Here is a 24,651-nt window from a genome sequence, read left to right as displayed (position 1 = left end):
CTGTGGTTGTTTGCTCTAGAGGAGCTTTGCTTAACAGAGCTCACAATTTGTTTTTGGCAAAGTTTTATTTGTAAAATATTATTTATAAGTAGTGTCTAAAAACATCTCTGTGTAGCATAGCTACACTTATTTCATCAGGTTAAACTGATATTGTGAGCAAAATCAAGTTTGGAAGTATTAAATGAAACCTTTAAGGTACATGTGGTGGATTTATGATATTTCTATTTACCCAACCAAGCCAAGACCGAAAACAAGTATTTCTGTGTTCTACATGGTTTATAAATTTGACTTCTATAACTCCTGTAGGAGGATTTCACTGCATGGCTATGACCTTTAACTAAAACTCTAAATATCATGAAATATTCAAGGTAAAGCTTGAATAGCCAGTGTCAGACAACAAACTTATCCCTCTTTGTGAAAGAGTAGAAGCACTTCTGCAATTACAAACAGTCAAGGTTTTCTGGGGTTTTAAGAGTGAAAACAACCAAGCAGCTGTTAAAGCCTTCAGCTGCTGAAACACCACAGTGAAGGCAAGAATGGCATTTAACTAAGTCTTCCCTGCAGTAGCTGCAGAGAGCCAAATTACCTTTGCAGCAGCACCTCCTTCTCCTGGGGAGATGATTTCCTTCTGAGCCTGACTCTTCTCAGTAATTACATGAACACAGCTCCCAGCAGCACTCACCAGCTCAGCCCAAGGCAGAGCCTCCCTTCCCTCTCCCTCAACTGGCATCACAGCACAAAAACATCCAGGCAACTGTAAACCCACATCTCTGCCAAGGAGCTGCAAAAGATCACCTGAATATGAAAATTAACCTGTTTATCCCTGTCAGAAAGCAAAAAAACCCTCAGGTAAATCAAATTCAGTTACCTGTCAGGTGCAAGGCATTTAAGCTTGCAAGGAATTACAGCTCTTGTAAATTGTAACTTTTGTTCTTATCAGTATAAATCAGTGTTAGCATTGCTTTCCACAGCGTTTTCAAGTTATAGTAAATTACACTGCAGAATTAATAAAAATACTTGCAATATTCACAAACACAGCAACAGATTAAAATCTACAGAGTAACCTGTCCTGGAAATGGTAGATTTAGCTCCATTTGAAAGGTCACTTGTACCTGTATGACCTCAGCTACACAGTCCACATGTCCCACCTGTACTTGCACAATTCACCACATTTCAGCGACTCAAGCTCATCTAAGCATTCTCTAGGACATAATTCTTGACTCTCTGCCTCATTTTGTAAAGATTAAGCAAGTTTGCCCCTCTCAAAAGTGTTAAAGCAAACCTGAAAATTAACTTGGTGAACACTAAAGTAGCACACAAAGCATGGAAAAAGCTTTTACCAGTTCCCTCTGAATACTGTTCATTAAAAACAATTTATTTGCATGTAAAAGGCTACTCTGTTAAGAGGTGTTGCTTCAGCTGCAGAAAGTGTAGCAATTTATTGGAATCCCACTTTGAAAATCCTCTAAAATGCCCAATGTACACATATGCAGAGGTGCTCATGAACATAATTAGAAGCAAGAGAACCGCATTACAAAATTCACACTGAATTTGTTCTTTTCAGGTTAAAAAAAAAGCTGAAGAAATTACAGTAGATGGGAGGGAGAAAAAAAAAAGAAACAGATTTTCCAAGCCATTTCAATTTACTGTAACCAGCTTGTTTCCTACTGGTTTCCTAATGGATCTTTTATGCAGGATTAAAACAGCTTCATTTTGCCTTTTCTTGTGCTGTTTATGGCACTCAGAAATACTCCTTAATAGACTGGTTAGCTCATGCACAACACTCATATCATGCTTTCCTTGTACAGAAAACATTTCCCAGCACTCCAGAGAACTGAAAGGGTCACTGCTCTTCATTCCAAACCATTTCCTGTTGTGACCCTGGATGTGCCCACGGGTTCCACATGAACAGCAGCAGCTTGGAGTCCCATAAACAGCTACAGAGAGTCTCAAACTTGCAGATGTATCACCAGGGAGTTCAAAGCAACCACTGGCAAATATTTCCTCTGAGGAACTCAATTAGTCTCCTCCATTATTAGGAGCCTGATCATTAGGAGGCACACATGCTCTGGTTGGCAATGATCTAAAACTGTTATTTTCTGATAGAAATAAACAGGGGAGCACAGGGCAATTTAAAAGGCACACAATGTACCTCTTGTGGCCAAAATCATCAAGTAAATGATGCTATGATTTTGTAGAATAAAATAAATCTCCAAAGACAAGCTGTTAAAAACCATCTTCCCATAAGTGAACAGTCTGAAGGGCAAGCTCTGAATTCCCAATGAACTCCTTGCATTCTCACAAATAGTCTGAATCCAGAGGAGTGCTCTGGAGATATGTACTTTAATCTGAATAAATTGAAGAATCTGTCCTTGAATATGACTCTTAAATCATGGGACCCTCATAAAAAAATATCGGGTGAGTGTTTAATGCCAGCACATGCCCAGATACAATTTTTTTTTTAGGTTTACTCATACTTTAGATTAGTAGAAGTGTCTTTTTTCAATGTCTTAAAGCATTTTTGCAGGTTTGTAAAACTTTCTTCTTTTTTGAGAATATCAATTAACTTTCTATTTATCATTTGTTCTCAAACAGAAATCTTTCAAATCTCATACGGTTCAAATCTTACACTATGCTGTGACTACAGTGCCACAGCTGAATGAAAAAAGGAGTGAAGCTTGAGACTTCTTAAATTAAAAAAAATAATTCACAAAGGCTCCACAAATGCTATATTTGCACTTTCTCCAGGATAACTATAAAATGAGTTTCAAAGCATTGAAAATGCATTAAAATATTACTCACAATTAATGGATCTCGTCCCATTGCAATAACAGTTCTGTTCACTGTGCGTAGTAACTGCACCATTATTTCTTGAATATGGTGATAAGTTGAAGCCTGCAAATGAAAAAAACCAGAGTTTTGATATTAAAATCATATCTCTTTGAAAAGTAAGAAGAAACCAATTATTTCCACTTTGACAGTTCAAGTTGTCAAATATAACAGCCCTATTGAAAGAGCAACACTAATTCTTCTTGCTCACACTGCTCCTTAGTTCAGTGGAACACTCCTGTCCAATTTCAGTCCAATTTCAGCCCAATCTACTCCACAACTGGCTTTAGTTTCCAGCAGTCCCATCTCTCACCCTAAGGAGTCCTGTCCTCCCCTGAGCAGTCTGTAGCCCACCCCTGGCACAGATAGTGCGAGGCAGATTCTCCCACAGCTGCCCACATCTGTCAGTGCTCCCAGGGCAGGCTGGGGCTCAGCAATGCTGGCAGTCACAAACACAGAGTTACTAAAGGACAAAGCTGTCCTCATCTGCCTGAGCTGCCCTGGGAGGGCACAGACTGGACATGGTCTGCCCAAGTACTGCTCCTGTTGCCTGAAGGACATTTGATTATTTATTCTAAAACACTAAAATGGGAATGACCCTCTGTTCACCAGTTTCACTGACCTGACTCTGATCACTCAACAACTTGGGAAACCATCATGCTACAAGAAAGAAAACAAATTTCTAGTAGAAAAGGATATTTAACTTACACCAAGACCCTTATTTAATGTCAGATGTAGCATGGAAAGGACACCACAATCATAGAAGCTGTGGTTAGCTCTTTATAATATTTTAGGTAGCTGAGCCCCAGTACCACCCCAGCAGAAACTGCTTCAAGTTCTGATTTTCCTCTGAGTCAGCCAATGTCTTCTCCTCTTTCTTTCTCCTATTCTGATTGCCCTGGATCTTGAGACAGGGACCTTCCTCACATCTGGCAATTTATTCACTATTACCATTTAGTCCTGCATCCTATGATGGTGACACACACAAGCTGAAGTGATCTCCTCACCTGCCACAGCATTTCAGAACTTGTTATATTCTATAAACGAACAATGTAGCCACAGAATAATTCGTGTTTGGTGTTTCCTTCTTTAAAATTTCTCTTTCTCTGGTACAGTCCTATGCTAATAACACAACTACACTTGAGAGTGCCTGCACAGAAGGCACATTTGTTTTTATAACACTGTTTACCACTATAATTTAAAAAAAAATCATCCTGATTTAATAATATAATCATCATATCATAATTTAATCATCATAATTTTAAAAATATCATCAACATCCAAAACTGATAAACCATGTAGTAGCACTTAACACAGGGATGTAATTTGTTCATTAGTTTCTCTCTTTTTTTTTTTAATTCAAAGATAAGGGCTCATATAATGCAAGTTCACTTCCATATTTCAGTATGTGCTATACCATAATTAGTAACAGTTCAGAACATTGCATAATGAGTTTTAACATTTAGCCCTGACTCCATCGTTAAAGATGAGCTCTATTCTTAATTCACAAGTAGCACATAACAAACCTCTCCTGGAAAGACTATTACATATGCTCAAGCACACAAAGGTTATTTTCTGCTAGACCTTTGAATTTTCAGAGAAACATTAGCAAATGAAATAAAATGGTTTCTCTATGAAACTGCGACTTCCTTTCTTCTGAATAATCTAAGAAACAATTAGGCATTGCTAAATTAACAAAAGTTATTTTCACACATTGTCAATACATGAAATTTCAGCTTTTATCTTACAGCCTCTAGCTTCAGAAGAGAGTCTAAGAACCAACAGCAACATGAAAAAATCTTTTTAAGATCATATTTCTCTTCACAATGATGCAATGATGACATGAGAAAACCCACCATCATTTGGCTTCAGTTCATTGATTAAGCATAATTTTTTTTTAGGAGCTAAATTAACACTTGTATCATATATAAGTGTTCCCTTGGAAAACATTAATTGTTTAATTATTCAATTTAATTAAATATGGTGATCAAAAATGTTTGTCTTCCCTGTTGAAAAGACTTTTCAAGGCATGGAACAAGCAGAGTTCATGCTCTGTAGGCAGGTCAGCAGGGAGTGTCTCACAGAGCTCAAACACCTTCAGTTTCCTTGTTGGGCTGGATGGCACAGATATGGCACACAGAATAGTTAATAGAAAATCCAAACCAAACAAAATTTCACTCTCTTTCAAAGATATCTGCACAGGGTAAAGGAGACAGTGTTTGATTTAGCTTTCCTCTTCTATTCAAACTACTACAGGATCAGAAAAAAAGGCAATTCTGTTTTTCAGAATCAGAGCCAACCCTGCACTTCAGATTCTGATGATTGTTCATTTATTTGGACAGTGGCACACAGGACTCCCTGAGTGGCTGCTTGGGAATCACAACATTACACAACCTGTACTTGAGACACCCCCTTGGAAACACTTCTGTCCCTTCATCTCTGCTGTCCCTTCTCTGTCCCCTCCCAAACTCACCCAGCTCCACCCTCCCCTGGTGTGGGGCTCAGTGACAAACTCAGGAGGCTTGGCACTGTGCAAGCACCATTCAGCAGTAACTAAAATTTCATTGCTGCATTATCAACACTGTTCTGGTCACAAATCTAAACCCTGGCACTGTATGAGCAGCCACAGAGAAATGAGCTCTGCAGCAAGCAGATCCTGTGTGCTCACTCTCTGCTGCACCCAGCTCTGTAACTTGTATTCTTTCTTTGACACACATATAAATAAAGGCACATATAAAAGGATAATAATTTCTTTTTTAAACCATAACTCATAATCCTGCATTGTTCTGACTGAAAAGTCTCCACAGAAAATCTTAAGGTAATTGGCCCTGAAAGAACATGCAGAATTCCTGACTACATTCCTTTGAAATTCTGTTTAGCTAAAGCCTTAAGATCCACCATAAATTAGGAAAATGCTTAAAAAAATTTATTTACAATTCTAATATGCCTCCAGGCTTGTTTGCTAGTGTTTGCTGAACAGTTTAAAATGCAACTGCTGCCAATTACTGACAATGCACAGAACAGGAAAAGATTCTTCATCTCTCTTGCACTTATAATCTTAACCAAGATTGCACTGTAGATTCCAAGAGAAAGCATTTACCACTATATTTAATTTTGTAAGCACTAGAAATAAAAATTCTTCTGATTCAGTAAATATTAAAACATAACATATATGTCAGATTAGAGACAAAGTCACCTCATGAGGGACTGCCAGGCTGCATGAAAAAAGTGTTGCAAAGAAGGAAAAGGGAAGTGGTTTTAATGAAAATAGAAACAAAAAAGTCACTGATTTCACCATGACCTTCATCAATGACTCACTTGCAGTTATGAGAGTTAAATGCATTTCACAGGTGCTTGAAGCACAATCTCAAGTTGCAAAGTTAATTTTAGACATGATTAAGTCAAAACAATGCCATTTATGTCCAAAAGTTTTTTTGTTGGAGAGGAATCTTAAAATCAAACCTAAGCATCTCACTGAGATGCCCAACAGTGACTGTCTAGTCATAAAAATAAACACACAAACACTACACAAAGCAGAGATTTTAGCAACCTGCTGGCTACCTGCAGAACCCAGCAGTGAGGCAGCAGCTGAAGAAAATGGAATTTGAACACAAGGATCTGCTGATTCCCATGCTCCCACTCGCTAAACAATGTGAGGCAAAACAGCAGAGCAGAGCTGCTAATATCAAAATATCCTTCCCTTTGACAAAGGAAATGCATTCTTCAAAAATTCTGTAACAACTTCAAAGATCACTTCACAGGATGAATTTTCACCTTGTGAAACAGAACAACTACAGCTGTTTTTTCTCACCTGTCTTTTGTGTGTGTTCTATTTCTGGTGACTTTCACAGAATAAATGCAACACAAAAATATCAAAGTTAAGTTTCCAAAAAGTTTTGAATGCTAGTATGAAACCAGGTTTCTCTACTGGGATGGAAAAGCCAGGGGAAATAGGGACAAGACATTGGTGTTATTAATATTGTAATGTGATTCTGCTGCTAAAGGCTGAAGCTTTCTCCTCCAGCAGGTCCAACCATCCATTTTCTTAGAAAGAGACTAAAAAATGCAGGGAGTGAATTGTTGACTAGAAAACTACATTCATTTTAGGGTTCAAGTGTAATCCCAGCTGAAACAATTTGGTAAATTACCAAACCAAGTGTCTGTATCTAGATCCCACTGAATAAAGGCATCCTGAACAATAACCTATAGCCATAAGTGAACCTTTAATTTGCCAACAGGTTACAAAGTATTTTCTGCTGCACGTCCAATGCAGCCTTGAAACAAGATTTCTCACTTTAGCTGGAAAATAAACGTGTGTTACACTCCAGAGAAATCTGTAGTGGCTCTTGAGGACAAATCACAAAGTGTGATTGTTGGATGCTGCTGTGTTCCCTTCCTTTGATCCTTTTACCTCCTTCACATGAGTCATCTCAATAGAAGATTTTCAGGATCAGTGTTTGGTTAAAAAAATCAGATAATAATCCATGGATTCCTCTGCCAAGGAAGGAAAAAGCTACCAGTGATGGGCACACATTTGCTGTTGTGGTTACAAAGCCAGAGTTACAGTTAATGACACATGCTTAACATATTTTAAATCTGTATTTTCTCTGAGCAGTAGTTGTATTGCCAGAGGCAGCCCAGGGTAAGGACTTTCTGCAACAGAAGCATCTGGTTCTTTTTTTGCTATCCCAACTATTCTACAATATTTCTTAGGAATATGATGTCTCTAGAAGGCCCAGCATGTTCTGATACCACTGCTGGATTTAAACTTACCCCAAGGGGCTTTTCTCCTTATATCAGGAATGCATCAGAATTCACTGCAAGCACAATCTGTAGATAACTGTGACCCAAACATCTCACAGAGAATCTCCAGTTTACCTTCCTTGAAATAAACTGTTTCAGAAATGCCACTTCTGTTGAACTAATGCCAATCTATTTTTTTTAATGCATGTGTTTTAAAATCTCAGCAATTCTTCAGCTGTTCTGCATAATGTTCTCTCACAAAGAGGAGCTACAACCCATATTTTCAGTAGGCTTTATTGAGTCTTTTACATGTCAGCAACAGCTGATATGGACAGCAACTGTTAAATTCAAAAACAAACTTCATTTATGTGGTACACATAGAAGAAGTATTTCTCCATCTTGCTTTACAATTGTGTTTTACCTTATAAAGGATACAGCAACAAAACTGGTTACTTTGCATTATAGCTTTATGAGATTATAACTTCAATTTTTGCCCTATCATGCTTTCACCATTTATCTTAAGAAATACATTTCAAATCCAAATGTTCCAATATTTCTTTTGCATCCCCTTGGATCAATCCCTCCTGAACTGCTGAAGTCTAAACCAATGAGGCAAATAGCTCATAATACACATGGAAAGACTGCCCTGTGCAAACTGAAAAGCCTCAGCATTATCTAAGATTTTATGAAATCAAGATATATGCTGTAATGATTTCATTTACTAGGAAATGATCCAAGGAGCCACAGTGAAAAACTCCTAAAATGACAACTTGCCCTAATCCAAAGTCTGAAAAGTTTGAACACATATATCAGGAAATTATAGTTGAGGAAAAATCAGCACATATTCACACGCTAAAGAAATTAAAGCTTTTTTAATGTAATTAATTATGATGCTTTCTCAGAATAAATTCCTCAAATTATGGAGAAGCTTCATATAACCTACTACTCATTAAAAACTGAGGGACTAAAAAGTCAATTCAACATTCTCTCAAATGAGGAAAACGACAAACCACCCAGATGAAAATTTCAGTGTTCCAAAATTTCAGAAGTCTGATAAAGAAACTACAGTCTCCAAGTGAAATACAGTAAAAAGAAATCTGTTTTACCCAGACCTTGCTGAAAGCAGAAAAAACACCCTACAACATCAGCACAGTGAAAAGCATTTGTTTCAGAAACTACAAGGGGTTTTTATGAAAGGAACAAGATGAAATTTGAAATTTATTCTGTATAATTCAAATAATTATAGAATAATCAAAAAGTGGTTGGAAGAGACTCTGCAAGGTCATGCAGCCCAACCCCTTGCACTGAGCAGAGACATCTCCAGCTGGATCAGGTCACTCAGAAGTCAGCATTCATCTTTAATACCTCAACTGCCCTTTGGTTTAAGTTTATGAAAAATAGGAGAAAAGTTCAATTTGCCACTGACTTGTACTAAATATTTGAAAGAGATTAATCATCATCAATAATTTACTTCCTAATCAGCTCTGGCTTTCTACAGACTTGAGCTCACTACATCATCATCAATACTCACAGGGTCTTGGCAGCTGAGAACCTCCAGGATGCTATTAAGCAATTCAACACTGAACTTCCTATCCTGGGCCTGGAGCTGCTGATCCTCCTTCTGTTCCAGCAATCCCCTCAGCATTTTTGTAATCACAGGAAGCAGAATGTCCCTGCATTCTGAAAGAAAGCAAATTATCTTAACAACAAATATAAATGAACTACTATGTGCAAAGCAACTCTCCCCCAAACAGTGAAACACAAGATGATTTAACAGCCGCAGTCCCAACATGGAATTGTTGTTTTTCCAAACATGCCTCAAGATTATTTCAAAATTGTCTGGTATTTTCATAAGTCAAATGTTTTCATATATCAAAACCAAAAGCTCCTGATAAAAATAATTTCCTTTACTTAAATTCTGAAAACTGTTCAGCTTATATCAAACACTTGGGGAAAAATTACTCACTTACATACAAAGCATCTTGACATTAATTATGTTTAAGTAACAACAGGATTTTAATGTAAGAAAATTACTGTATTTATTAACTTGCTTCTGAAAATAAGACTCAAACAGCAGAATAGAACTATGTGCATAATTTTTGAAATATATCCTCTAAAGGCACATAAAAAATGCAGACAAAAAATACTCTAATGAAAGGCCTACCAAGCCTGTGATAGTGCATGTGCATACATTTATCCTTATTTAAATGTAAGGAAGCTGACACAAATATGAAGTTACATTCCAATCTTACATGTATACTGACTATTTTAAGAGAGAGATGCTTATAGGAAATGTCAGGAGTACAAGATACACAAATTTGAAATAACTTTAATGACAGTAATATCTATCCAGGAATGAAAAATATATATAATTTTTAGAAAGAATGACTTAGAGTACCTGGACACACGGTGCACTTCCTGATAAACAAGTGCAGGTTGAAACATGATGAGACTTTATATAATGTGATTTACAACAAACCAGGGGCTCAGAAACCCCTCAGAATAAAGAGGTTAGTACAGGAAGACAGAAGGGAAAGACAGAAGAGAAAGAAAGACACAAAAAAAGGTAGGAAAAAAAGAAAGACAGATAGAAGCAAGGCAAAGTAAAAGAGAGAAAGAGAGAGAGAAAGAGAGAAAGAAAGGAAAGAAAGAAAATAAAGAAAGAAAGAAGACGGAAAGAATGGAAAGCAGATTATATCTGTCTGAATTTTGCACATGAGGCAACAGAAGCAATCCACACAGATTATTCTGATTTGAAGCAACAGCTCCAAGCCACATGAAGCCAAGAGCTTTTAATCACGTCTGAAGAGCAGAATAATTTCTTGCCTCAGAAAGTATCTCTACTCTTGGTAACTATTTCTGTAACACTTATTCCAAGCTACAAGACAAATCTAACCCAATAACTGAATTGCAAACTCACCAGTGAGGCAGCAGTTAAGGAACACAAGACCTGTTTGAGCAGCAGCGTAAAAATGAATTTCACACAGGCTGCAGCTCCTTGTGTGCCCAGTTCTGCACAGACCCTGCCTGCAGCTCCTGCAGGCCACACTCACCCTGTGCAGCAGGAACCAAAGGGCTGCAGTCACAGACACACAGTGCAGCCCAGCAGCAGTGCTGGGATACAACACTCCCAAAGCACCTCTGAGTGCATCTGTGCTCATGGACACACACAACACCCTCCACAGCCAGCACTGGCAGCTTCACAGTCACCAGCTGCAGATGTTATAACCCTTCTGAAATTGAGGTGTAACTCAGTACCTAGCAAACACTTTCTCAATTTGCTCATATGAACCACTTCTAATTTCAAACACAACAAAGGCAGGGCTATTAGCTTAAGCCAAATCTAAACCAAAGAATCATTATTAGCAACAAAAAAAAGTTACAGGCAATACCTAAAAAACTTGCTGAAATGTGATAGGACCTTTTAAATTAAGGATTTATATATTCAGTCAACAAATAAGTGCAAGTAATAAAAGAGATTATTAGCTCACTACTTTTGAAAAAGCTAATAACAAACTTAAGCTCTGTTTTCACTATTATCTGTGGAAACAGTCCTTCAACAGTCTAAAGTTATACAGAGGGGGAAACAATTCCTAGCATGATCAGTTGAGAATTTATTCATCAAGATTCTGACAAATCCAAAAACATTTAAGCTCAATTTTGGATACAGCACTAATTGCTAACAATTTCCATTTAATGGTGTTTTGCAAATTCTTACCGTAAGTGTAAGAATCTTACTGAAAGATGGCACAGACTTAACACATTTTAAAGTGGATCAGATGAAATAAAAAAATGGACTCACAAGCCAAGCAAGCCAAGTTCAGGCTGGATGTAAGGAAAATCCTCTTCCTCACACAGCCAGCCAAGCAGCAGAACTAACAGGTTGCACAGTCTCTGTCCTGGAACAACCTGGTCTGACCTCAGAGCTGACCTCATGCTGAGCTGGAGGCTGGACTGGATGCATTCCCAGATTCCCTCCAAGTATTCTTCAGCTGTTCTGTAAGGGGTTAGTTGCACCACCTAATTAGTGGCTTGTCTAGATTTTCTTCTGACTTCACCCAGAGTCAGGATTAAAACACAAAAGAGATGGATTTCTCGTTCAGACTTGGCTGTTTATTAAATTAAATACAGAGTTCAGCAACTCTTCTAGCTACCAGCTAAAAGCAAGCAAAACGGAGGTGAATCTAGCTAGTGACAAGGTCTTTTAAAGCTAAACAGTCCAATAAATAGTACTAACACCTATAATATTTATACTTTTGACCCAATAATCAAACTCCTGTGACCTGCAGTACAACACTATCTAACCAGAAACTACTGCCTGAAACTAGGAAGAAGAAAGAAGACAGAAAGAGACAATGTCCAAAATCCTCCATCTTGCTCCATACCTATTACTACACTCTAAAATTCCAAATTCACCATGTGAAATTATACACTTCCATTCTAATTACAAACCTGTGATTCTAACTCTATCACTTACTCCCAACACACTCAAATTTAGAAGCCTTCTCCAAGGCCTCAAGTCAAAAGCAGTGTTCTCCTGGGGGTCAGTGCCAAAGTTTGATCCTTGATTGCCAAATCTGCTAATCAGTGGGAGTGTGGCAGCAGCTTGGTGCACTGCAAATGACCAGTTTATAATGCTCAGGAACTGAGCTGAGAAGACAAGGAGACTGACTAAGAGCCACAACACAGCAAGAAATTTACAGGAGATCCTGAATCTCCGGAAAATGGACAGAGATTATCAGAAGGTTAGGAACAAAGTTACACATATGCCTGTATACATGAATAATGACATTTCTGGGGCTTGTAATTTTTTTATCCGTGGACTCCAACATCAAGGTGTCCTATATCAGAGGAGATGATATCAAACTCATTACTCCAAAGACAGATAGGATAAACCCATTTGTTGTCATTTTAATCCCTAACAATTGAACTGCATCTGTAGTGAGGCATAAAACCTGTTTCACATATATTTAACCTGTATGGAAATACACATACAGTAAAATTTCTCTTTTCTGGTCTCCTCTCTGCTCCATCCCTGTGTTCCTCTCCAGATTCTCTGTGTGCAGGATATGCTGAAGAAATGATTCAGCACCGGCTAAACCTCACATTTCTCTATAGCATTGTGAATCCCATACACCAAAACTCACCTTCATCCCTCTCCCTGCCTTTCAGCAGAGTTCTTCCCATGGCAACACCTCAAGTTCTCTGCTGTCAATCTGCTCTGTATAATTGACAATTTGAATTGGGATTCATAACTTACTCTAACAATCTGCAATAGACACAGTAAAAGCTACAGTACAACATGAAGATGAATATATCTAAGCAAGCACATTCAACCTTTAACTAATATGCAATGACACATAGGTACACAGACTCCAAATCAACAGCATATGAGAAATTCAGCTGGTGACTCTTTCCCCATAACTACCATTCTTAAAAATAATGCCTTGAAAACACTTTCACTTCAAAAAGCATCAGCAGGGAGTGCTATGCTAACAGGCTGTTCAGAACAGCAAAGTCCAGTCACATCACATTATGTGACATCTCAGCCACTTTTCACCTCTCAAAGAAGATGGAAGGTTTTTGCACATTCCAGTTTCATATCTGCCAAGATAAACATACTTACTGCTTTCACTCCTTCACAATAATATCCAGCTCAATTTTAAGCCATTAGATGTCCCTTTGAACTGTCTGACAGTTAGCAAATACAAAAATTCCTTTGGGGTAGCTTTCAAAGTTACCAGGAGCAACTGGATAATAAAAACCTGTACCTAATGAGCTTTATTTCAAAAGCAAAGTAAGAGACTAAACTGAGAAGAGTCATTGAGCAAGAGGAATCTTGCCTTCTAGATAAAGTACATTTTAAATTTGTCCCCACATAGAAAATAAAACCCTAGGAATCAAGGTAGATGGTATGGGTATATTAATCACCAAATTACATCTGACTTCACATGCCAGTGATACCCATTTGATCAATAATCAGGAGCACAGATGAGATCATAACTAACAAGTTGCACCAGACAACTTAAAGAAGAGTGGAAGCAAATTATATTGAATTTAAAAATCTTCCACACCAGCCTTCAGAGATCACTTAGAGCTCCCTACCAGAATGCAAAATGCCTGCTGCTGTCTACAACTCACTTAAAAACCACACACGTGTATTTTGGTGAAAGAATCAAGTCTTTGATTTGTCTTCCACATAGAGCCATTCCACACTCTTTAAACATGGAGAAATGGGGCTTCTTGCATAGACCAAATTTTCTTATTGCACTGCTGAGGCAGAAGGTACAATTTGTTTCCTCCAGTTTTTAGAGCTAATTACTCTGCAAGCTTCAGTAATCCTAGCTGCACTTGGCAACATAAATTAAGATTGGATCCATATTTGATACATACAGAATCTCTTAAAAGGACTTAACATATGCAGCTTATCAATTATTTACAGGGCATTTTCAGATGTGAACAATGTTGTAGTGTCAAGCTACATGGAAATTCAAAGGTTGTTTAACTATTTTTAGATATATTATTTCCTTTAAAGAAAAATCACACTTCCCATTGACACTAATATGAAAAAAATCAGTAGATTTTAGTAAAAATATATATTTTTTTGGTGTTAATTAGATTGGCTAATATTAATGCTTTATGCTTATACTTTTGACTGGCTGCTAGATAAACTCAGCTTGTTGATTATACAGGAGAATTACTTAATTTTCTAATGCACTTCTAGGACATGGTTCATAAATAGAAGAAAAGAAAAAACAAAATAGGTTTTAGAAAACCCTACCAGTTAAAATAATCCCATATGAAGATGAACTTCCAAGATATTCTGAAAAACACATACAATCAAAGCAACTGAAAAAGACTAGTATTTGTAGCCTTATCTAAGCCTGAGCCTGCAGGTAGACTAAAGTAAACATAAACCTGTAGCTGTGTCTTTGTATCTTTGAAAACCCAGCTAGAACAATTTAGCAAGAGCATTACATAAAATATGAAATCCTTGTACTATCTTGGGACAAAGAAAAGTTTATTGAGTCAGTATATAAATTTCTGATTATAATACTAAGGTATCATTGCATTAGCTATGTAAGGGAAACGAGCCAAGCTGGGGGGCTCAGGCAGGGAAAGGGAGGCTCAGGGGGGCCCCTCTTCCTCTACAACTCCCTCAGAGGAGGGTGCAGAGGGGATGTTGCTGTCTCAAGCAGCAGAAGCTGTCTCAGGTGTTGTCCAGGCACAGGATGAGTGATGGAGTCACCACCCCTGGGGAGATGGAAGAGATGTGTGGATGTGGGGACATGGTTCAGTGGCAGACCTGGCAGGGCTGGGTTTGCAGTTGGACTCATTCTTAAGGGTCTTTTCCAACGTAAAAAAATCTCTAAGTCTTGGATGAAGCAATTCACATTCTCACACCTCCTTCCACACCCCAGGAAAGCTCAAGACAGACAAGGGAGAGACATGGAGGGGGCAGAAGCTTGTTTAAATACTAACTGCTTTCTTTTCTGCTTGATAAATAATGTAAGAACATTGCCAACATAATCTATTCTTCTTTAATGTTCAAAAGCATGAAAAAGCCCAACTGTTCTGACTGTTTTTATTCTAGCTGCCCCAAACTTTATTTGAACACATAAAACATCAACATACAGTTTGAGTATCTTGCATTTTCTTCATCAAGGTCTGTCAAAATATTTAGTATTGTGCATATTCATCAATCCCAAATTCCAACACACTTCTTGGAGAGGTTCTCTGGCAGCACCTTCCTGAATAAGGACAGGTAGACTCATTGCCATCCAAGATGTTATATGTTTTCTATTCTGGGTTTGGTTGGGTTTTTTAACCCTTCTATTCCTCTTATTCCCTTTGGAAGATACCTAACAATTTCTTAAGTACCAGGTAAATTAAATTCAAACTCTTAAGTCATTAATGCAATCATGTCATTAAAAAAGACATTTGGGTCTCCTTCAGCAAAAACCACAGACGGGTTTCATTCTTGACTGCCTCATATGTGCAGCCAAAATGGTAATAAAGATTTAACACCACTTTTGTCTCCCTTAGGAAACACTACTCTTGATTCCCTGGCAGGCCTGTAGTCATATCCATCTGTTAGGATGGCTTCATGCCCACTTAAAAACTGGCATGCCAATTTAATAAGGACATAGGTGTCATCTGAATACAGATTTAGAACAAAGCCTTAAAAATAAAGCCAGGGAACAACACTCTTTCAATGAGGTGAGACTTCTGATGGCAGGCAGTGCTCAATTAAAGCATTGTGCTTCTTCACAAAGGACATCTGTTCACAACTGCAGCAATCTTCCTGTTAAAAGTCTTCCCTCTTTGTTATTTGCAATTTAACTCTTTGCTTTACCAGGAAGCCCTGAAGTAATTATTTTTAAATGGTATATCTTTCATTCATTGTTAAATCTAAATTATAATTTCACATCTTAGATAAGAACCACAGAAAGCAAGGTACCATAGGTCACCTACAGATTGTGACAGCACTGCAAGATGCAAATTCTCTTTGTGTCCTGGACTCTTAGAGGAACATGAAGGAAGGAGGAAAGGGGGTTTCTGTGAGGCCAGCACAGCACAGCTGCTGGCAGCTCAGGGGAGGCAGGACACAGAACAGGTCCAGCACTGACCCCAGGAGCCTCCACATCCCAGGGTGTGTGCAACAAGGGGCAATGCCAGACAAGCCAGGGCAGCCAGAACCCCCAGCACAGCCCTGCTCCAGCCAAGCACTGCCAGCACTTGGTGCCTTTTCCAGCTTGCAGTGCTTGCAGTCTGCAGCACAGCCTCGTCAGCACATCCTCCCTGGCAGAGTCACATCTTTAAGGTCCCTTCCAACCCAGGCCATTCCATAATTCTGTGAATTTTGACAAATTTCAATTCTCATGTTTCCTTATTTCATTTTAGTGACCCCCAATATGTGCCATTATCAACTGTTTTATTATGTTTTTGATCTCTCTTTTCTATTTGAAGTAGCTGTAAACCACGTTCTACATATATGTCTAGAAGTTCATTGTCAAAACCTGCTCATCTAACTTGACTGCACTCCAAATAACAAGATTTTTTTTACAAAGTGTAATTACCAAAATGCCATAAAAGGGCAAGTCTAACAAAAAGTTATCAGCTGCAATATCAAGCATGTCTCTTACTTGTCCATAAACACAAATAATGGCTTTAATCTACATATGTTCATCACAAATATGTATGCAGATAAATACCAACAGATATGTGCCATACTCATCTATACCAAAACATTGCAGCAACAGAAGCTGCAAAAGATGAATATTTGAAATATATGATTTGAAATGATGTTTTAGAGGTAATGTACCCCTGAAAAACCCCCCAGAAAATAAAAAAGCTAAATTCAAAATGCAAGACTGAATGTACAGGATAGACTGGGTTTCTATACAGAACCTTTTTAAAGGATTATATGAACAGGAACTAATTTCAATTTTTTCCCAGTAGCTAAAACCAGCAGTCACACACATTAACAATCTCCAAAGTCAAGTATCTTAAAAATGTTGATAAGTTTGTTGAACACAGGGAAAGGTGGGGAGGGGAAATCACAGAAAACCCCCCACAAAACCCAAAAAAATTTAGGCTTAGGAACTCTCGCCAGTAGGAAGCAGATAGTAAGATAATAATAGTAAAAATCAATATTCAGTCCTATAATAATTAAACTGAAAGATGATTAATCAGAAATTACTCCTCCTTCTGCTTTTTTCTTTTTTAAAAATATTTTTCTTAATAATACTGAAGGGAAAAACAATACCATATATCAACACAAACTAGCAAGAATGTTCAATTTGTGAAATGAAGTATTTCACAGGTAAAACTCCATAATATACACGAGGGTTAGGAAATCAGTGTGATTATGGGTGTGTGCAAGAACTTCTCCTGTTTAAACAGTAATAGAATAGAAAGAGCTCTTCAGTGAGAGAAAAAAAAAAAAATGCTCCAGTCTCAGCATTTCTTCTGACATCTGGCAAATTAACCCCTGGTGCTAACATATGTCTGCTGCTGCTGCTCCAAGATCAGCCAGTGGTTTGCACATGCTGAGCCTGCAGCAGGGAGGGCAGGGGCAGTCAAGGCTCAACCCATCCCTGCCCTGGCACTGCCTCTGTGTGCCCTGCTCACAGCTCCTGCAGCACACAGCACTGCCCAAAGCACCTGTGGTGAAGGACTTATGAATGCCTAGCAAGTAGTTCTGAAACAATAGATGAGATAGAGATCTTAGCATTATTTGACATAGATGCTGAAAATAGTTATGGTAAGGTTTGAGGCTTCTTCCTACCAAATACCATACATGCCAAAGAATCAGCAGATATCCTCTCTCAAGCCTGGCAGGAAAGATCTGAAGATAAGGGTAAAGCCATAAAACATGATAATTTAGTTGTTCCTATAGGTTGCATGCAAATATTAGGAAATTAGTATATTGTATTAGATTGGTTATTGGAATTTAGCATATTCATTATGGAATAATACTTATTGTACTGCAAATGGAAAATGTCTCTCTCCTCTTCTTCCTCTCTTCCCTCCTTTCTCCTTCTTCTCCTCTCTTCCCATCCTCCTCCTCTCCTCCTCTTTGCTCTTGTTACCTCTAATCTCTAAGCTCTCTCTTATATCCACACCTTATAATAAAATACAGTCCTGAAGAACAGAAAATAATAAGCTCCTGAGTCTGTCCCTTGACCATCCAGAAACCCCCCAGTCCCACAAGCACCACCACCAGAACATTTCCTTGTGTGTTGAAGCACTTTATATTCATTTCACACCAACCCCCCCCCCCCCCAGTTCTCTCAAGACTACTTATTTACAAGTTTCAGTACAATGTCAGTAAATATTCCAGGCCCAGCTTAGAATAAACATCTAGTTCCAAATGCTATAAACTCAGCAACACTAACTACAATAAATACTCCGTGTAATTTATGAACTTCTATATCTCAATTTGTTGTTTTCTCAGAAACAGAAAGATGGTGGGGGAATTTTGGCAATAAGTTTTGTAAAAATAAACAAATGAAACAGTAACTCCTGAGAAGTAGTTTTACATAGAAATTGAGCAATTCTAACAAAACTTTTTCACAACAGGGAGAGAATAATCCATTACATCCTCCTAAACAGAGTGACAGATATGACAGGAGACAGTTTCTTACATCATAAAAGAGACTCTAAAATCCCATTAGAGGTGTTCATATGAGACAAGGCAACCATTTCCTTCACTTTGATCTTTTAAAATAATAAAATATCAAGTAATCTAAAAGCAGTGTCAAAAATTAATCAGATTTCTTGTCCTCTGACCAAAAAGGACTTAACATTTCCTAAAGACAAAACTGCATAAAAGTCTGCTCACACATCCTGTTATGCCTTGGTGAAAGTGCACAAGCAGTGGAAAGCATCCATCATCCTCCACTCAGCCCCTCAAATACCTGCACCCCCATAACCCCTCCAAGCTGTGGCACAGTTACAGAGCAGGAACAAGAAATCAATGCCTCTACAAAAATCTGGCAATGTAATTTAAAGGCTTCTAAAAGTGCTTTAGTGCTGCAAGGTGCTTGAAGATCAATTACAGCAGAGGTGCACGGGACCATTTCCTATCTGATGAAAGCACTCTACGAGTCTACAGTGGAAATTTTGAATGTCTGGGAATACCTAGCAATAAATTCAGTTTACCCTCAAGGTTTCCAACTGAAGTTCACATGCAACTTATTTAATAAAGGCAAATATCACTGGCTTTTATTTTTTTTTTCCAAAACACTTTCCCATATTTTCACAAGTCTGCTTCTTTAGAAAATGCTGCGAATATCAATGGGTCAAAGAATAGAAATGCCAGTATATGCAGTCCAATTGATTTATATAGATAATACCTCTGGGAATGGATGTAAATTAATTGAACAACTGCAATGAACTACCTGGAAAGAGACTGAAGTCTGGAGGAAAAATGGATAATCTGAAACGTAGGCAAATTAATAGACTTCACTGTAATTAGCAGTGTAGTTAAATATATTCCATATTCATGGCAGAAAAAGTACTACCTGTCCTAGATAAATGTGAACTTTGGTTAATGATACTGTTGGCAATCTTACCTTAATTATCATGCTGCATCCTATTCTGAGATAGCCTACATGTGCTTTCATTCTTGTAAATGACCTTCCAGCTCATTGAGTGCACTAATGAATCAGGCGGTGTCTGCACCCTACACACACTTGGTTCTCTACCCAATTAATTTTAAAATCAATTGTATTTAATGTAGAGCAACAAAAAGCACCTTTAGAATTTCCTATTTTAAGCTATGGTAATGTAAATGAAAAAAGATTTGTTTGCTATTTACCCTGCACATTATTACAACAGCACTGAGTAGAAATCTCTTCATACCACTAGAATATTAAATAATAATATAGATAAAAGTAATGCAATAATATTGCATTATACATTATATATTAATATAGATACTTAATTGTGTATTGGTCTTTTCACATTCTTCAGTGCTTGCACTTAAACATGATGTGGACTTCTTCCCCTATGGTAATTACAACATTAAGACTGAAAACAAAATATAAATCAAATAATAAAAAAGTATCATTTAGATTAAAAAACACCTTGAAATTATTAAAAGGATTATTTTCTGCCATCAGTAATGTAGGGGCAGTTGGGTGAAAGGAAAGGTATAAAGATCATTAGCAAACAGAGGAACTCCAATATTAAATGCCCTAAAGGACACTTGGGTAATACCACTGAGGCAATAGGAGCATTGTTAGCTGCCCACTCTGTGTTAGAGGAATGACAGTTTCATGGAATGGTCTCAGGAAATGGAAAATATATTTGCAAGAGTCTATTTGGCCCTGACCAGGTTGCACCAAGGATGTTGTAAAGATATGCCTGCCACTCCAGTAAGAAGAAAAAAAAAAATAAAAATAGTAAAGTTGTCATTTTCAGCCATTCAAAATTCTAAAATAATGGCAGTTCTAAATCCTACATTACTAGCAAGGAGTTGTTTTACTCTGTCACTTCATCAAACTACTGACATGCACAATGTTTAAATGAATATTTTCTAGTTAGCAAAAATATTCTCTTGTTAGTACTACCATAACATAAATCATGATACTACTAAAACAATATGTCATGATAAAGCTAAAGCAAACAGGGGATATTTTAGTTTTATTTTAAAATGACAGCAACTTCATTTCTCTATTTTTAGCAAGTGCATCTTCAGAGGACTTCTCTTGTTTTAAACTAATACATGAAAAAAAAAACCCAATCCATTTCCCCAGACTCTTCTAAAAAGAGCACAGCTATGTATTATTATATAATTATATACCAAGTATTGCTACATTGAGTATCACAGTGAAAACACTTTAAGGTAGATATTGCACATGCAATCCCTACAAGCACATAAACAAGCAGTTAAGTTTTACATATTATGTAGTGGGTACACTTTAACTGCCAATTATTAGTGCAAGTTTGGATCACAATACCCAGATACACAGGATGTAGGTGAAACAGCAGGGCTGGCAAATCAATCAGGTGTGATATGTTGCCTTCATGCTCTCAGCTGCCTGGTTCTGCTGTCAAGTGTCTGATATTAGCAAAAAATAGAGGAGGGCTTCTGGCCAATACATTTTTTACATCTACGAGTTAAAGACTAAATGAATCCACTACCTGTCGGGGAAAAAATAAAATGTATTAATTATCTGGTCAGCACTATGCAAAACCCACCATTTATTGGTTTTATAAAAGGTCCCCAGAATTAGAAATCCTCCTAGCAAAATTTCTTATTCATTATTACTTTCCAAGTACAGAAACTGTCTCTTCTTTTTAGAATTCACAATGCATCCTAAGGTAGACATAGCCCATGACAGACCATCTATTTATCTCAAGACATCAGACAAGCTGCATTTACAAGCAGCCAGCAATCTATTATTATTATTTATCTGCAAGTACTAAAAGTTTTAGAGAGTATTTTGCATTAACAGACCTCAGCTAAAGGAAAGGCCTGTTAAGCACATGAAACAAGCACCACACTAAGCAGACTACAATGAAAGCTTCTCAGGAATCCAAAACCCACTTTTTTCTCTTCTGGAACACACAGAGTTGTGGAAGAAAGGAGCTGTAGGATGCACACTAGTGAGTAGAACAGTGAAGCACATATTTTTTGTATGCTCAAGTGTTTTCCTCCTGAATCTTTAATAGGGTCTATTCTTTATTATACAAGCCTGGGATCTGCTGTCCTGACCATCACTCCTGATCTGTGAACCAATAATAATTTTACTTCAGTGAGACAAGCTTCTTTAAAGAAAAAATATTGGACCAAGAAAAAGTTACTTAATTTCTCAGTATTAAACACAGGATAGCTGACTGAACTCTAGGAAGATCAAGGGTTCTGGAGAGTGCCTTATTTATACCCAAGAGTCTTTTACTCTTTTGAGAGGATATTTTTCCTTCTGGTCTAAATTCTGCTCACCACAAGCACCACAGATGAAACTAAGCTTGTCCCTTCTGATTTTAGAGGCAGCAGCAGTAAAGGCAGCTCATACTGCAATGATGCATCAGACTGCTTGTAAAATAGAGACACAGTCAACCACCAGCACAAACTGTGAGTGTAGGACTAGAGCTGTTTGAAAATTAATTAGCATCTGCTGTTAATAGTTTGGATCAGTGTCTGGAGATACCTAAGCAGCTGCTACTTGTATTTCAGCAATTCAAAGCAAATAAGGATTTACACATATTAAAAAAAAAAAAAAAAAAAAAAAATCACAGCTGTTGACCATGAAACTATTAACAAAAAGATAGGTGAAAATATTACTTAATTTAATCTAAACAATAAAACCACCTACATTATTTTCTTGAATTATTTTCCCAGGAAATCTACAATGGTCTCAAAACACAACAGACACAGCTATTTATTGTTAAAGCTTACAATATACAATTCAGTCTCAATGGAATACAACACAGGACTAAAAAGAAAGTGTAATTTTCATCTGTCCTGGCTAGTTAGAACTGCATCACTCTCCTGGCAGCTCAGAATCAGGTGAGCAAAGGACTCCTGTCTCAATCTACTCACACACAGCACTATTTGGAGCCCACTATTGTACTGTCAAGCTCCTGGAATCATTATCTCTAAGTTGTCAGAAACTGGAACTCAGCTGAGGAGTCCATGTGCCTTTCAGGTTCTGAAGGTTATCTACACAAAAAGTGGGGAGAGAGGAGCAACCATCCAGTCCACAAGAGAGGAGTCAGAACACTTGACACTGAGATGAAACTAATCATGTAAAACTTGGCGACTCTGACAGGATTCCTTCAGCAAAAATTCACTGGTGCTAATATGAAGGAAAACTGAGCACAGTGGTGATAAAGGCATTTCAGTATCATTAACACTCCTGAGAGTTGAGAAAGACACTAAGTTCTGACAGAGGTTGAGAAGCACTGTAATTCCTGTAAGTGGAAATGCTGCATTGCAGCTGAGTATATCACAGCACAACCAGATTTTCTTTTTGTCCTCTTCCCAGGAAGAGGCCTTATATAACATCTGTGTTCACAAGGCTTCACTTCATGTTCCTGTTCCATTATAGACCTTAAAAAGTGGTGAAAGGATATACAGCTTACCCACCTAACCACTATAACATAGGAAAACCACACAAAACTGCTCCTCTGAGCCCCACCTGTCCCTTGCTCTAGGCCAGCAATCACACTTAGCACAGCTCTTGCCATCCTGTGGAAAGATGAATCCCCTCCAGAGCTCAGGCTCTGGCATTCACACTCTCAGTACTTGTTTGACTTGATTTCAAATGTGAATTGCACAACATGCAACTCACTGAAAATTTTCACACGTTCATTTGAAGCCTTGGGGCAATTTGTATTCACCTTGTTTTTTAAAAAGGTTGCTGCACACGATTTCCTTCATGGACTGCACTTTCTGCTTCTGTAGTTTCTCTGGTGGAATGCAAGTGTAAAATTCATATAGTAGTTGGCTGCATGGAAAGGAGAAAATCTCATAAATACCATACAGATGAATTCATCAGGTGTTAGTAAAGGGCAGAGAGAAAGAGCAAAATATCACATCTTTCTAAACAACCATCACTTTTTAAGACCTACATTTATTTATATAGCACAAATTGACCAGAGACCAATAACAAACCTATCCAGGGATCCACCACTGTCTTGATTAGTAGGAACAGGTATAGCTTTGTGGACCTAAACTGAGCTACAGGAATTAATTGCTGACAACTAGGAAATGTTCAAGAGTGACTCACCTCAGTAATTTGGCATCAAAAACCATTTCAACATCGTGAAGAACTGATGGGATGTACTTCAAGGCAGCAACCTGCATTGACAGACAGATCATGTTAATCCTGTGTGTTTGTACATGAACAGCACAGACCACATCACTGAGACAGATACACACAAAACAAACTGATAAACTCAGACTTCTTTCCCCAGACTGAAATTTTACATCATATGTGAATAAATTTCACCACAGAGTTGCATATGCCAAGGATATGCAGAGGAACTTAACTACCATAACTCCAGGTGGGTCTGACTCTCTGCCAACCAGTGAAAGGTCCAGGTTTTGCAGATGATCTCCTTGCATACCACCAGAAGTGTCATTATGATGCAAATAAGTAAACCAAACACTGATCAAGGCAGGAGCTGTATCAGTTCCATCCCAGAAATGTGCCCTGCAGGAGGCAGAAGACAGGGTCACCCACCCTGATGCCACTGTTTCTATAATAGATGAAAAAGGGTGTCATGTCCCTGACCAGCCACCTGCAGCCAAGCTGTGGGATGGTTTATATCCTCCTATCAATTCCTGAGCTATGTTTTGACAGCACAGTGATAATCAAACCTTACCCTGACAAGGCTAAAAGACAAGTTGCTATTCTTACATGGACAAGAAAACTTCAGCAGGCAACTTCAGGCTCAAAATCACCACTCATACTTAAGGCTGATATGCATTAAAACTAACGAGCAGTGCTTTACTTCACTGTGCAGCTTTAGGGTAATAATTCCTACTAATATTTTACTAAAAACTAAATTAAAGTGATGTGAACTCTTCTATTACTTATCTATCTGATGGAAGCCTATCTA

General features: G+C 37.8%; 1 protein-coding gene across 1 annotated transcript in view; it reads right to left on the bottom strand.

Annotated features, from left to right (window-relative positions):
• The window catches only part of DOCK2 (dedicator of cytokinesis 2), a 155,042-nt gene that overhangs the window by 92,778 nt on the left and 37,613 nt on the right, over nucleotides 1-24,651 (bottom strand). Inside the window, exons 24-27 of the mRNA XM_079319919.1 lie at nucleotides 23,817-23,887; nucleotides 23,428-23,534; nucleotides 9,104-9,252; nucleotides 2,803-2,895 (exon numbers count right to left, since the gene is read on the bottom strand). Of these exons, the coding sequence (XP_079176045.1) occupies nucleotides 2,803-2,895; nucleotides 9,104-9,252; nucleotides 23,428-23,534; nucleotides 23,817-23,887 (420 nt within the window). The remainder of the gene's footprint in view (nucleotides 1-2,802; nucleotides 2,896-9,103; nucleotides 9,253-23,427; nucleotides 23,535-23,816; nucleotides 23,888-24,651) is intronic.

The sequence above is a fragment of the Erithacus rubecula genome (genome assembly GCF_903797595.1).
Source record: "Erithacus rubecula genome assembly, chromosome: 16".
Lineage (NCBI taxonomy): Eukaryota > Metazoa > Chordata > Aves > Passeriformes > Muscicapidae > Erithacus > Erithacus rubecula.
This window is presented reverse-complemented; position numbering and strand designations above follow the sequence as displayed.